The sequence below is a fragment of the Etheostoma spectabile genome, chromosome 2 (assembly GCF_008692095.1).
Source record: "Etheostoma spectabile isolate EspeVRDwgs_2016 chromosome 2, UIUC_Espe_1.0, whole genome shotgun sequence".
Taxonomy (NCBI): domain Eukaryota; kingdom Metazoa; phylum Chordata; class Actinopteri; order Perciformes; family Percidae; genus Etheostoma; species Etheostoma spectabile.
The window spans coordinates 26916666-26933115 of record NC_045734.1 but is presented as its reverse complement, the minus strand read 5'-3'; the positions used below and the strand labels follow the sequence as shown (position 1 = coordinate 26933115).

At 40.4% G+C, this 16450-nt stretch overlaps 1 protein-coding gene across 1 annotated transcript in view; it reads left to right on the top strand.

Annotated features, from left to right (window-relative positions):
- The window catches only part of cacng2b (calcium channel, voltage-dependent, gamma subunit 2b), a 66350-nt gene that overhangs the window by 34822 nt on the left and 15078 nt on the right, over positions 1–16450 (top strand). The window contains exon 2 of the mRNA XM_032535528.1: positions 12727–12810. Within this exon, the coding sequence (XP_032391419.1) occupies positions 12727–12810 (84 nt within the window). The remainder of the gene's footprint in view (positions 1–12726; positions 12811–16450) is intronic.

The following is a 16450-nucleotide window of genomic DNA, read 5'->3' as shown; positions in this document are numbered from 1 at the left end:
AGGAGACCTTTTATTTAAAGTTTTATGTTCCTGCTGTCCGTCCTGTCTTGTGGTCCTTTGGCCCTGCATAACATAAACTTTCCATTGGACCTTTCTATTTGATGCTGCCTTTCTTTAAATGACTAATCATTTCTTTAAATTTCTTATGCTGCACTGTAAATTTTATTCTTGTGTTTTATGTTTCTCTTTGTTTTTAACTGTCTATTCATGTGTTTTACCGGTTTTTAATGCTTGTGATTTTTAACTGTTTTTACTTGTGTTTTATCTGTTTAACTGATTTTGTGTAAAGCACTTTGAATTGCCTTGTTGCTGAAATGTGCTATACAAATAAAGCTGCCTTGCCTTGCCTTGCCTTGCTCTGAGCCTTTGGCCTTCTTTTAAACAGCTTTTTTGAACCAAACCAGGTCTTTTAAGGAGATTTTAAGTGTTTTACTCACACCGGGGGTCCCCTTGTGCCCGTGCCCCTTGCAGTGCCCATCTAGGGCACTGCTTTCTACCCTAACCTAACCTTAACCATAACTATTGGCTAATTAATTTCAAGGCAGTGCTGCAAATGTTGACTTCAAGGCACCTTAACCCTAACCTTAACCCTAACCTTAACCCTAACCCTAACCCTAACCCTAACCTTAACCCTAACCTTAACCCTAACCTTAACCCTAACCCTAACCTTAACCCTAACCTTAACCTTAACCATTGCCTAATCCTAGTGCCGTCCAGCGATGCCTGGAAGGAGACTTTGGGGGCTTAAAACACCAATAATTGTCAGAAAGTCAGAAATGTAATTTGCCTGCCCTAACTGCAACACATTATGGACATCTTAGGCTGGAAGCCATGTTTTCATTTTAACCTATGAAACCCGACTGGATCACTCGAGTTGTGTGGCAAACATTGCTCAATTTCCCAGAGCTTTAGTTGAAATAGTGGAAGCAATTCTAATGACTGCATCCATACGAAATGATATGTTAAACATGTTAAGCTGTAGAGATATTATGCAAAATATGTCTGCAATTTTATTCCATATATTTGCCCGTTTGTTTTTTTATTTTTCAACATATTACTTGAATGATTTGCCAAGAACAAGCAGATTCAGAACACATGAGTGTTTCCTTCATACGATTAAACGTTCCACTTAATTCAAATATAGGCTACTGAAGAGGAAATCGTGTGGAAATTCAAAGAGATTAAATCTTGTCGTGACACCAAAATCTGTCTATTCTGTCATTTTTGATAAGCTGCTACTATAATGATGTAGTAATATAAATTGAAATGATAGCCCACAGAATAATCTGAGCACACATCGTGCTCTGGCTCTCTGGGATGTAATGTGGAGCTGCAGAATGAGGGCAGGTAGCTGTTCCACATACATCGGCCTGGTGTAATTTTATACAGGACTAAACATCTGTTGCTTGATTTATCAATAAGCTTTGCTGGGACGCTATCAGCTTTGTGAGTCTCTCACATTTCTTTCATTTCTGTCACCACTCTGTCTCTCACATTTCTTCTGTCTGTCTCTTCCCTTCTTTTTCTCGCCCTTTTTATTACATCATTTTACTCTCTTTTTCCTTCTCCCATCTGTGCCAAAGGAATTAAGGAAGTTGGGAGGGGGAGGAAAACATGGCAGAAAGTTTCACTAAACAAAACTAGGATAAAGCAGTTGAGGGAGATGAAAAAGAGCTGAGGGACCGCTCAGAAAGGGGGACAGTGTGGTTGTTTGCAGGTGGTTGCAGTTACTCCCATTTAAGTTCATTGTTCATTAACAGCAATTGTATAATTGTTTGACCCTTTTCTGTTCCAAATCCCATCTGCACAATTATACACATAAATGGAACGTGGGGGGAGAAGCAAATCAGTAATAGTGTGTCATTGGCATCTTCGTACTTTTTCTTCTTGTGTACAGTACCACTCGTCTCAAGTTGTGTTCCTTTTGTCATCTTGTCTATCTTTCCTCATTTGGATGCATACACTATTTTGAGCATCTTGTTGTCATTTGTTGTTCATATCAGTAAATCAAAAAAAGGCACGGTGGCTTGGTGGTTAGCACTTCTGCCTCAAAGCAAGTTAGCCCTGCAAAGTTTGATCCATAGGTAACTAGGACTACAGTTAGCTGTTGGAAAATTAGCTGAATGGCTAACACTGGCGCATAAACAGAAAAGTCAATTAACGTGCATTGTTCTAACCTTATCATTCAACATTTTTTATTAAGCGCTTTACAACAACCAAGTATCCAAAGTGCTGTACATCAATAACCAAGAATAAAACAACATAACATACAATAAAAAGAATGAAACATAGAAACCAATAAAATCCGAAAAGATTACATAGAAACAGGAGGAGGCGAGGAAAATAGTCACACCACTACAACATGCTAAAAGCCATTCTAAATGAATACGTTTTGAGTTTGGAGCGTAAAAGAGCTACATCTGTAATAGTGTGAACGTCAGTGTGTAACTTGTTCCTGAGTTGTGGGGTTGCAATTGTGAAAGCTTGATCACCCCATTATTTACCTTGACCTTGGGACTTCTAAAACTAAATTACAATTTGAAGACGGCAATGACCTATTGGGCTCATGCAGGGTTCAGCAGTGTGACACCATCTAATTAAATATTACCCAGGTTGGTAGAGTATAGACTGCAATGCAAAAGAGAGGCAGTTTGGTTTGTTGTGAGACAAAATATAGCACAAAATGCAATCGATTGCATAAACTTATCAACTTCTTCGCTTCCAAAAGTCACCAAGTTTCCAGCGACCAGGCATGTAGACTGTTCTTCTGTTGTCCCCATGCAGTTGACGATGGAGCCATTTTAAGAGTGTCATAAAAAATGCTTTATTTTCTACTACAGCTGGCCGTTTACAATTGCTGTACCCGTTTTGGGGGAACGCAAGGCTGTTAATGTGCTCTGAAAAACGGCAACTTTTTTGAGTTGCCGTTGCACTCAACCAGTTTTAACAGTCTTGTCTTGAGAGTGCTACGAATCCCGTGACACAGTACGAGTCCTACTTTAAACCAGCAAACTACTAGGGCTGCTGTACAGCTCTGTCCCAAAAGAAGTGCTGGCGGTTTTTCAGCTCTCGCTAAATTACGTGGATACGTCTGGTAGTAACATAAACTTTCCATACATATTTGATGTTGTCTATCATTCAAGAAAGATATGTAAGTCTAATGTGGGGGGGAATGCATGAATAGAGATGTCTGCAACTGTGCAACTGATCTAATGCTGCACACACACACACATGAAGAATGCATGATGGGAAAATAGCAGCATCATATGTGTATGCTTTCTTCTACAGTATACATGAAACCAGCACAGATCCAAGTGCCATGGTGCAGTGTGGCTCTTATAACATGTACATTACTGTAGCTTTTGAGATTCAGCAGTTTCCTCTCATCAGGTTCAGGAATAAAGCCAGAGCACCGAGACGCTACGCCCTGGGGGTTAGTTAGTTGTGTTCACTGGTTGCTGTTGAAGGCAAATACAGCTTGAGTTCTTGAAACGCATATTTGTTTTGATTTGTGTGTTTCAACTTTGAAACATCTTGGGGAGAACTTTAATCACAAGTGTTTAGTGATTGTGCATTTCCTGAGATGTGTGCACATTTCACCATTGCATTTATAAGCAAAGTCAGCCATAGGTGCACAGTGGTCTTCATTAAAGCAATTCTCCATCTGGAATTTGTCTTTTTACTATTACTAACAACCCGGTGTAGGCCTGATATATGGCATTTAAAAAGTATTTATAGGGATATGCTAATTTAGGATAATGCTTTAATGTCCAGTGTCACCTTTATATAAAAAAAATAGAAAGTAAGTATTGTGGAGTTCAGCGTAGAAAATGTCTATTCATGTCTTACCTCATATTTTTCCTAACCTCAATCAAGTATTTGAGTTACATTGCATTAACCATACTGTTGTTGACATGCTATGATTTTTTCATCTACACATATATAATTGTTCAATTCTACTAAATACAAAAATTACGTTATTAAGAATTCTTTCTGCCTGGGGATGGGTTTTGGTTTGCTCCTTCCCGGTGTATGTGGATCCCACTGATTCCAATGTGACCCAGTTTTAAATGGAAAAAGAACTTTTCCAACTTGTTCACATATCATCCAAGACTGTTACCCTGACTGTTAGCCTTGCAGTCACTGCTGTGAAAAGCCTAACTTAGCAACATTCGCATTGTTCTTTATTTTGAGTGGTTTGTTAACAAGTGACACCACATAAAAACAGTGTATAGCGATCCTAGAATTGCTAATAAAGTATTTTATTGCAAGTGATTTGCCTTGCAGGCATTTTGCAAATGGCTTGTTGTAAGCATTCCTGACATTTCTGACTTGAATGTTTCTTCTTCTGCATCTTCTCGCACTTACCGTACAAACAATGTGATGTGATCGCGGAAATAGTCCACTCACATTTTTAGCAAGAAATGGCTAAATAGAGCACACTGCATACATTCCAATGTATGCAGTGTGCTCTAAGCAAGCGTATGTATTGGGCTACACCTCTCTAATTTTAACATTGAGGGAAATTTTAGCAGTGATGAACTCATTTTAAATTAAAGTGTGAACATCTGGTTATGGGATAGTCTCTGACCACCTGGCCTCTTTGTTGCCCTCCACCAAACTGCCCATGTCTTGCCAAATCAAAATCAAACCAGCCATTTTTGCTGCTGTCAAATTAGCTGCTTCTTGTTTTGGGCCACATAACACACTGCTCCACTTCCCTGTCTCAAAAGAATCAAATCATCGGCTATTCCAGCAGCAAAACCCAGCAGCTTTTTTTTTTTTTACCTCTGTCACAACTACACATCAGACTAATTTATGTGTTGTGTGTGCATACACATCAGCGTGCCTGCTGATAGGAAAAGTAATTACTTAATCTAAATTAGTTAGTGCAAGTAGGGTGAGAATCTAATTCCACATTTATTACAACTATCTTAAATAGGTCTCTCCATTGTCGAATGTGTTCTGAAATTGTGCGGAAATGAATTGGGTTGTCTTGGTTCAAAGATTAAAATGAAATACAGCTCACAATGAAGTCATTTAATGAAGTGAACGTTTTGCAGTTGATGCTCTGCATGTCAAAGGGGAATACGTCTTCTATGTCCGGGTTTTTTATCATCAAATGTATGAACAGTTGATTTTGTACTTTGCATGCATTGTACTTCTTTGATTTCTTTCTTAAACGGCACATTTTTGTTTTACTTAAAGGCAGGGTTGGTAAGGTTGGGAAGCTAGCAATATTTGAAAGTTGCATCCCCTTTGAGCTTTGTCTAACACCACTATGTCTTTACACTGCATACAGTTTAGGATAGAGTAATGACGTTCTGGATATCCATGTTAAGTACAGATTCAGAAAAACAGACCATAACTGGTGAGAAAAAAACCTTTCCTGAATGAATTAACATTAATAAAAGAAAAGTAAAGAAACACATTTTCTGTGCATCACACTCGTAATCAAGGGACCTGAGCTGATAGCCATCTTTGCTGTGTGCAACATGTCTCCTTTGAGGTCTCTGATGTTCATCCACCTTTGCAGTTGAGGGATTACTTTAATGGTGTTTTAGCATACAGATAGAGGGAGCCATAATTAGCATAAAGAATAAAGACGCTGTGCCAACTGACAAGTATTTGCATAACACACAGAACTGGTTTACAGGGCATTTGCACTTTACATTACATCTCTGATTCACACATACACACACACACACACACACACACACACACACACACACACACACACACACACGCACACTTTCTGCAGTGGGTTAGGGTGTTAATACTTCATAAAAGGATGGCTGCTTATGTTTCATCACACTACATTAACTTATCCTTAACACCCATGAGGTGAGTTGACAAGCAGCCGTCTGATTGTCTTATGACAGCAGGGAGGTTTACGCGGTCTCTTCTTATTGGTATATAAATCATCTGCGGAGAGTCACCGTGGCCCCTCTTGCTGTGAGGATAAGTGGGTGACGGATCCGTCCTGACCCCTGAGGTGGAGGTTGGTCACAGAATAACAGTATGTTTGAGTAGGATGTATAATTTAACAGGGGCAATTTGGAAGAGCGACACCTCATTATGATGACTGGGGGGGTTCAATTGGGGATTTTATACAGCAACAGACACAAAAGTTTTGTTTGTTCCTGTGTAAGCAAAAGATTAGCTGATGTCTTTGTAGAATAAAAAACATGAAACTGTTTATTTTAAAAGCATACCTGAGTGGCATGACTACAACTCAACAGAATCAGAGTGAGAAGCTCTTGAGCACAACTGTGTATAAATAAATTAAATGTCTTGTTGGGATCCGTCCTATTTGGCATTTAACCCCCAAATTAAAAATAACACAAGTGCCAATAATATGATTACATATATGATGTTTTTGTATAAAAGGAAACTTCTTGTCGCATGCCTGCTTCTTTACACATAATTTAGATCTAATTTGGTGTGTTATTGTCCAGGGTCTGGGTGTATGAGCTTGTATTATATCGGCTATTTCAGTGATGAGGTTTTGGTAACAGTATAATTGAAATTGATAGCAGAAAACTTATTGTCATGAGTTTAGAACTGGACCTGAGCCTGGAGGGTACAGAAAAGGAAAGCTTGACTTGAAATTGTAAAGGTTTGGGTTCAAAAAAGGACTTAATCTGAAAACATAAGTGGTTTGTTGTCAAATATGGTAGCATTTTTAAAAGAATATTGGCAATGAAGACAGATGTATTTTTTATTTGCATTATAGTGTGTACACAGGCAGCAAGTTGGCAATCAAAGGGGCTGTACCCAACATTAAGAACATAAATATAGCAACGAACAAATATTTATAAAATTAGAGCAATGGCACACTGAACAGAGAATAAAGCCACACTCCCTCTGTGTATGTTGTAATCCAAACTTCTCTGGTTTTTGTTCTGTATGTTAGTGAATGTGGCCGTGAAAAATTGTAGTAATTTTACGTTTTGGTTGAGAACCATGTGGTGGCAATCCCAGCCCACCGTTTCTTCCATTAATTTCAACACAGCCGCTTTAACCCTCTCTATTCGGCCGTGTCGCGTACGACATAGAACCACCAACATTAGCTGTCTTCTTTAATATCTCCAGATGAGTGGTGGCTGCTGGTCTTTCAAAGAGGGGAGGCTCATTTTGAGCCCACATCATAAAAATTGTCCATTTCATTATTATAAGAGATGGTTTCATAAAGAGGCATGGTCAGCTGTACGTTTTCTTTGTCACAGCACCTCCAGTCAGCCAGCTAACTTTGTCTTACCAGGAGAGCTAAACTTTACTTTTCCCTATCTTTTGAAGTAAATCAATCTTAGCTGTTAATTAATAAATCAATCTTAGGTGTCGATCTGTCTGTCTTGTGAAGTTCTTCCTCGTAAGTAAGACTTTCAAATGGCTTTGCCAAAATCAGATCGACAATATTAGCATTGTCTGCGTACTTGTGCAGTTGGCCAGCTAGCTAGTTCCCCCCCTCCAACACTAGAACACCGTATGAACGAATGAATGAATGATCTAACAAACTAGTATTGAACTCAAGGGAGATGTGGGAATTAGGTTAAACTGAAACAAGCAAAATGGTGTTTAATTGTATAAAAATGTACGATTATACACCATCCCTTCGTCTTTATAGATGTGGTTGAATTAGATCTGGACAGGAAGGATAACTCTGAGAGTTGGAACGTGTGTGTCGGGATTCTGCCTTCTCACTCCGCGACACAGGTCTGAGGATCGCGACTTTGGTTTCATATTGCATATCGTTACAACCCTAATGTAACTTGATTGTACATAACAGAGTTGATGTTATAAAAGCATTATTACACAAGGAGACTAGGCTAGCAAAAGATGGGAAAAAAAGGACTCTGAGTGTTAAAGGTTAAATGTGAAAATTTACAAGAAACATTCAACAATCTTTTCCTAAACTTAACTGTTCCGTTCTTGTACAGCGTGTCACTGAAAAATACATTTCAAAACCACACTCACGATCTTTTCTCGTTCTTGTGGTGCATGCCAGTGTGTCCCGACCCAGAGCGTCAAATGTAAGAGTCACGACTTTAAAGAAGACTTTTAGCGTTAATGAAAAAATGCTAAAGACACATGACCAAGCATCCATATCTTACACAATGGGAAAGTGAGAATGTGTTGGTGCGATGGGGAAATAACGCCCTGGCTTGTTAGTATTTCTTTAAACCAATCACAACCACCATGATACCGAAAATAGGGAGAAGGGTTTTATCCCAGCAATGTACATCAAGTAAGCCAGATTTAAAAAAAAAACGCTTATGCATGACTGTCAACCCTAACACACACTGTTTAGTATTTCTGCTGACGTCAGTGTTGTGTTGTCGATCAGAACAGTTAATAAAAAAATTACAGGAGTCAGTATAATGAGGGCAATGTGGTAAATTCAATTTTTTTGTTATACGCTAAAACAAAAAGATGAGCGAAGAGATCTTCCATAGCCTTTTCAGTGTGGACCGCAAACTGGAAACGTGAAATATGACTCATGACACAAAGACAACTAGCTGAGAACGATGTTATGATGATTATAAGTTAACCTCTTACATCACAAAACTGGTCTTGTGTTCCCAAAAAAAAACACATACTGTACATGAGCAGCTAATTGACTCACCTGATGACCAGAGAGGGTAGTAAGACTACTTTTTTCTTAGCATAACATTTGACCTATCCAGAACAGTGTTTTCTGTACAGTGCTCAGACAAGTAGAGGTAGTAATAAAGTCATTGGCTATTTTAGACCCTTTTTAAGGGGGGCTTGAGATCAAGGCTTTTTGAGACCCATGGATTCTGCTGAAATCTTCCATTCTATGTGTTTTGGGTTCTGGCCATCTGTTGATGTCAATATCAGTGAATCTCAGATGATGATGTAATGCTCTGGTTTCACAGGCTGCACAGGTTTCATCCCTGTGTGAGACGGTAAAGCATGTTCTTCATTTGAATTGCGGAGAGAATAAAGAAAGAGAGAGAGAGGAGGGCTTAGCTGCCAGCTCAGTTTAAATGGGAATCTGGTCCTCAGGGTACATACACATATGCATGTGAGAGAGAGAGGGAGAGAGAGAGAGAGAGAGAGAGAGAGAGAGAGAGAGAGAGAGAGAAAGAGAAGGAAGGGAAAATGCTATTCCAAATTACATGTGCTTGTGCTGCAGCGTGGGAGGCATGTGTTGGAGGGAGTGAGGGAGAGTGTCAAAGGGAGAGAGAGAGAGATGATTGAGGAAAGCGAGTGGAGATGATAGAGATTCTGCCCGGCAGTGAATCTGTGAATTGATGTCTTTGACATAATCTGGGATCTTCATGTGGTAACGCCAGTAAATTAAAACTGAAAACCCAACTGATGGAGTATTATTATTAAAGTTGACAGAGTGAATATACAACAGCGTTTTAACTATATCTTCTACTTTGCACATCTCCTAGCAACACCAACGGATAGAGTTTTAAATGCTTTTTATAATACTGTGGCTATGTGTATGTTAGATCACGCTCGAGAAAATAACTTAAATCATGTTAACGGCAGTTACCATCTAACCTGGTGTAAGAACTGAACCTGCAGAGATACATCACACATAAAGTCAGGACTTTTCCAACAAAGTGTACACAGGAGCTTTAGTCATGACAGTCAGAAAAGACTGAGTAAATGCACTGGACAGCACACTACAATAACACAAATGTCATAAATGAAGAAACACGCTTTCCCTATGCTAAAATTGGTTACACGTGTTTTGAACTAGGCTGAGAAATTTGTAAGTGTATTTCGTAAAAGTATGGTAAACGTCTGAACTGTGACGCTGCACTGAAACCTGGATGAATTGGATTGTAAATGTTGCACACCACTGTGTTTCTGTTTACGAGTTGTTTTGGGCCAGAATTTCTGTTGTGATTTCTCATGCTCATATTTGTGCTGTCATTGACCCAGTTTCAGACGTCGAAATGTTCAGCAAAGCAAAATATGTTAAATCTCATCTTTGACTGTCAGCCGCAAAAACACACCTTGTCGAATAAGTCGTGATGTCTGAACCCACAAATCAGCTCAACAATTGAAATGAGTAACAGAGCTACAAAGAGTACTGTTATATCTACTAATTTGTATGTACAATATTTACTTTTATACTTATATGTATACTAAAATATACTATATCTCACATAAAGTAAAGCTTCAGTCACAGTTGATATTGCTCAGCCCTGTAATCATACCATCAGTTCAAGCATTGAAATCCTTTCAGCAGACCTACACTCAGACACCATCACCAAGTCTGAGGCTAAATTCCCTACACCCGATTTTGAACAATCTGAAATGAAAGTTGGAAAAATCTTTGTTTCCCAGCCCTGAACCACAATTCTGACAAAATTAAGGACCAAATTCTTATGATATGAGTGCTGCCACGACTTAGATCTGCAAGCCAACCAATCAGAGCACGACATGAAATCACAGATTTTTGAAAAGATGTGCGCACAAAACGTAACATCTCTCCAACTCCATCTCTTCTGCGATTTTTTTGATGCTTAAAAGTGTCAACTCTATAGTCAAAGCCTGCTGATTGTAAAAGTGGCGCAGATGGATGACGCGCTTCTGCTTTCATGCACTATTTTCTTATTACATCGTAGCAGTGCGACAGATTTTATTGGACCCATCTCACACTGTGTGACATGCAATTAACGTAAACAATCGGTGTTGTAGTCTAAAGGCGGCCCAACAAGACAAACCTCCTGACTCTTTGAATGGGAAGTTATCTCGGGCTGGTCCAGCTCCTGCACCTTCCACTGCCTCAACATTCTCTATTTGAGTAACAACAGACATATGTCACTGCCATGATAGCAACTGCAGCTGTTTAGTATAGTCATGTCATGCATGCAGTAAGGAACTGACTGTTATTAAAGGTGCTTCTGACGTTCGAAGTCCAGAACAATACGGAGGCTAGCTCGCCCCTCCCTCGTCCTCATCCCGTCCCCTCCTCCTCACTTCTTGTTAGTTGTTGGCTGGAACACTGTTGTTGTTGCTGTCCACAGAGACCGTGTTTTTTACAGTGTGTCCAGGGGACAGGCAGCTAGCGGATAGTAAGGAGAAGTTTGCTGTATGTGACAACAAATGTCGTCGCCTAAAAAACGCGTGACCTCGCTTGAACCACCTTTAATAGATGGCATCATCTCAATTATCTTTAACTGAACAAGCAATGATGTAATGTTTGAGGTACTGATGACTCAGTCTTTTAGGAACCCTGAGGCCTCGTTCATGTCCACTGGAAGGGGAACACTTGAGAGACCTCTACTCATCAATTCTTACTGTAGTACTCTATTTCTATACTTGTCTAAAAGCCCCTTGAGTACACACGCATGATTCAAGTCTATTTCATTTCGTAGCATTTCTCACATTTGCACAACAAACAGTTGAGGCCATGTAAACGTGAGGCTATTTCCTCCTCAAACACGCTATGCTGTTGCTCATCACTCAGGAACGGTACAAAATTGCGACACACTGCTCCACACAGTTCAAGCCGAAATCATAAAATGATGAAAGCTTTTTTTTGCAGCACGCTGAAAGGTTTCCGAGCCGCTTCCTGGTGAAATATCTTTAATGTATCTATCAAAGTCTACCTGATGAAAAACACTTTGTTCGCCTTAGTGTTTGCTATGGTGTATTACAGATATGTAAATATGAAACAGGCTTGTGGTAGAGTCCTGTCATCATTTTCTTTTCACTTTCATGTGTCGAGCTTTGGTTACGAAATTGTTCATTTTCTCTGTGGTCATGAAAATATATAAATATAATATCGGAAAACTTAGCTGCTGGTGCTCTCAGCGTGATGAGTGAGAAAGACAGCCAGCGAGGCGCTTCACAATAGGGCCGATGCTACAGTATGTGACAAGTGTGTGTGTGTGCGTGTGTGCGTGCATGCCTATGTGTGTGTGTGTGTGTGTGTGTGTGTGTGTGTGTGTGTGTGTGTGTGTGTGTGTTTGTGTGAACCGATGCCCATTTGAAAGCTCGGCGCTAGTCTTTCGTCCTTCAATTGCCAATTAACAAGGGCCCATTTAATTGCAGTGGTTTGGGAGGGCATAAAATTACCACTGGAGCTGAACCAAGCATACACACACACACACACACACACACACACACACACCACACACAATTCTTCTTAATGAGCGGCACTATCAGCTCTCCTTTCTTCCCCTCTTTCATTTGCATTTTGCTCACTCTCTCTCTGCCTCCTCCTTACCCTCCCACCTGCTCTGTCGAGGCGTTTAGATTAAACTCCTCCTGCCTTCTTTCTTCTTCTTCTTCTTCTTCTTCTTCTTCTTCTTCTTCTTTCTCTTCTGTCTGTCACATTCTGTCCTGTGATGTGTTTCCTTCAAAGCTGGTGACAATCTCTCTTCCTCTCCTTGTTTCCTTCGTCTCAAATGCTGCATCAAACGTTCTTCTCCTCTTTCCTTTTTTCCATTGCTTCCTCACCTTTCTTTCTTTAGTTCTTTGCCACCTTTTCTTCATCTTTTAATCCCCCACTTTACCCTTTTTCTCTGATTACCTTCTCCCTGTCCTGCGGTTTTTCTTTCTTTCCTTCATATGTCATTGTGTTACAGTATTTTTACTGCAATGAAAGAAATGTGTGGATGGACACAAAAACATAAACTGTTCCATTTCTCCTGTCATAACAATTGTTTAAGTGCTTTGACTTCTGACTATATTCATATCTTTCTTCTCTTTCTTTCTCTCATTCTCACACAGGTTCTTTTAAAGGCATGTGTAAGCAGATAGATCACTTCCCGGAGGATGCTGATTATGAGGCAGATGCTTCCGAGTACTTCCTACGTGAGTTCTTCCTTAATTCCATCCATCCATATTTCCAGAATTTATTGTATGTTTTCATCCATTTTGTATTTGGGTCAATTTTATTTCTACTACCTTATTTATTTATTTTCTTCATTTACTACGTTATCTGTAAGGGACAAGTACCTTGGAAGTAAAAGGATGAGGTCAGTGATGAGGAAGAGGAGGGATGGGCAGCAGAAAGAGTGATGCAGTCTCACCCAGGTTTTCCACTGGGTGCATCTCTGCTGAGATCTGGTTGCCCCGCCGTTTTGTTACGTCCTCCACCAAGCGCCATACCACACTCCTGAGACTCTGAGAGTCAGTTGTTGTAGCTTCCTGCCCGGCTGACCGGATGCCCTGCAGCTCGCGGAACGGAGAGCCGCTTCATGCGTGCTTCTGTGGTACGCTGCATTACAGCTGGTGGAATATCAAGAATTGAACGCAGCGCAGACGCGCCTTGTGGGAAATAGGGGTTGTAGAACAACTTCCAGGAAGGGAAAGAGGCCAGGAGAATGAGGTGGCATGAGAAGGCAAAAGCCAAGGAGAAGGGAAGGTTGAGGAGGTGAAGGACAAGGACTAGGGTACTGGTGCAGTGCTGTTGCTCTCCCAGCGGCTTGCCAATTAGGACACTTTCTTCTATAAATACTCCAGGCTCCGCTATGTGGGTCACACCTCTCTCTCTCCATCCTTCCATCTTACCATCCTTTGCCTCCTCTCTCTTGCTTTCCATCCATCTGTCTGTCCATCTCCGCAGAGGCCCACTCGCCTGTCTGACAGCTGGTGGATAGAGGCCGTGGGGTGGAGCGAGGGGGATGGTGTGGAAGAGGACAGGGAGGGAACCGAAGTTGGTGTCACAACCCACGTAAAAAAAATTTGTATAGAAACTTTCTGAAACTTTTGAGCAAGTTTGGTTTGAAAAATGTATCAGAGGTTCTAAATCATTTAGTGGGAGTTTTTTTTTCCAACACTTGACTTTCTGAGTGACCCTCTGTAGAGAACAACATTATACAGCCATTTGATAGGTGAAGGTGGAAGCAGCACCAATGCCAAAAATGTCTCCATTCAGATAAACGTTCCCCCGGGGGATGAGACATCGATCAGTCGGTGCTCTGGTATCCCTTACACCCTTGAGGCCACTGAAACGGCAGTTGCCAGTTGTGGAGTGGAAGAAAGAAGCTGTTTGCTATTCATTTTATATTACTGTATTTTTTCCAAATGAACCACTGATCCTGCATCCCTTCCTTTCCCACTGTGCATCGTCATGGCAACCATTTGAAATATCTGTGCACTCGTGTGTTTGTATATGTGTGAGGTACACTTAAGCTTGGGACAAACCTAGACCAGCTGAAAAATACAAAGGACGGACTAACCACTTATAAAGATTGTTCCCACGTCTTTTACAGTCAGGGAGGAGCACAAACCTCACGACTAGCTGTTTATATGTGAATGTATATATATATATATATAGATATATATATGAAATTTGCACTGGAAAAAAAGCAGGAACAAGGGGCAGAGGATTGGTGAGAATCTGGATGGAGAATTATGGGGGGGTGGGTGGATGGCTACGTACACTAAGTATTTGGTCTAATTCAACATTGTTGTGTCAGGCGTGTCATCGTATGTGACTGTGGCCCTTCTATTGTTATTCTGTTTGATTCCTGAGCTCCTCTTCTTTGGAAAGCAGGATTGCATAATGATTGTAAATGTGCTAACACATTGACTCTTTGCTTTTGGTTCTCTGTCTTCAGTGATGGAGAAAGCTCATTCTACTGTTGCACTCAAATCTAAGTCACTCTGAATAACAGCTTAGTTACTGAAATGACAATTTAAAGTGTAGAGGACAACACAGTCTCTGAAAAATGGAAATTATGCAATATTTGTTTATCAGGATATTCTCTATCACTCCCTCATACACATTCCCCACCTGGAAGGTTCCCAATTCAACCACAGTCTCTTTCAAGTGGCCACTAAGCAGCCCTACTGGACTTGTTGGGTGTCTTGTTGTACAGCTGAGAGACAGGAGAACACTGCTCTTCACCAACCCCCCACAAGTCTTAAATGATGATTCGTCAATTCCCAGGCTTCTGCCACCTTGAATTTCAATGATATTGTTTTTACTGTCGGTAGCATGAGATAATGACATAAAAAAGATTGCCAAGGAAGCTCAGGGAACAGCAGCACTCAATGTTTGTTGACTAGTGGGCTCCTGATATCCTCAGTGCAATGAAAGTTGTCCTCAAACAGCAGTTATTACAGGGAAATGCGAATATATAGGACAATTTTGCTTGCAGCTCATACAATTCTTCTTGTGGCTGCATGTAGTTATCATCGCAGTAGCAAATGAGTAAGTGAGGTGACAAAGTATAAGACCGCAAAATTCCACTTACAGAAGTAGGTTGGGGTGTTGGATGGCTCAAAAAACACAGGATTTTCACTCAGGAGACCAGGGTTCATGTCCTGTATGAAACCAAAAGTCCAAAGTGTTTTTTTTTAATTATCCGATTTTTTTGGACCTTAGTCTGTGATGCAATGAATTCAAGCTAGGTTCTCACTTTTCTAGGCTCATGTGTCTCAGTATAAGCAAATCCTGATGTTTTCTAATGCTAAGTAATTGTTGCTGCCTACACCTAACATAGTTCCATCTCACAACATCAACTGCATGTTTAAAAGTGTGACTGTTACCTTGACTGTCACATGATAAAAATTGCCATAGTGCTCACGTGCTACGGTCACAGGTAAATATGCCTTGTCACAGCATTGAATAAAACGCTCAAATATGTTGTTTTGGGAGTGTTTGGAAACCAACCTTTTCTGTCATTTAGGGATGAGGGAGTGTTGAATGTTACGGCAGGCCTTGGACACCACCTGTTTGACATAAACCGTCAAACCTGATTTACAAAATAGGTTGTTTATCAGTACCTTCCAGAAGAAACCGTATGACTGAATTCCACTCATATCAGTATTATGTGATTTGCAACTTGGCAGCTAAATCTACTTGGTTAAGGAAACCTAATTTACATGGTTAAAAGAATCAACATCAATTGTTGGTAGAAGACAGATAAAGTTAGAGATGTGGGCAGTCAACCATGTTCAACACAAAATTAAATATCATTCCTCTTTCCCTTCGGCATGTTAACCTTGTGCATTGAAGAGATTTCAAGAGACTTTTCGACCTTCTAAATGTATCCTAGATGCTGCTTCAGTCTGTCTTCAACTAAACACACCACTGGATAAAACAGGCAACAACGTACAACACCTGGCACAACATCAATGACTGGGATGTCCAAAAACGTTGCGGTGCAGCAGTGTTTATCTTTTCATTGTGCATTCTCCCTTTTTACCGCTTTAAAATCAAGCGTGATAGTGCTAAAACGTGCAGCAGGTTTCAATTTTAGTGGCATAGACAGACCTGGTACAATTCATTAACACAGCTTATTCTAACTTAAACAGCAGTAGACCAGTAGATGTCATTCTTTGCGGATTATTTACACACACACTCTCTCTCTCTTTCATTCTCTTTCTCTCTCTCTCTCTCTCTCTCTCTCTCTCTCTCTTTGCCCTTTTGATCTCGTCTCTCGCTTTCCGAGCCCTCTCACCCCGCCACCCCCACCCTCTTCTCTCTGGGTGAATTTGGACG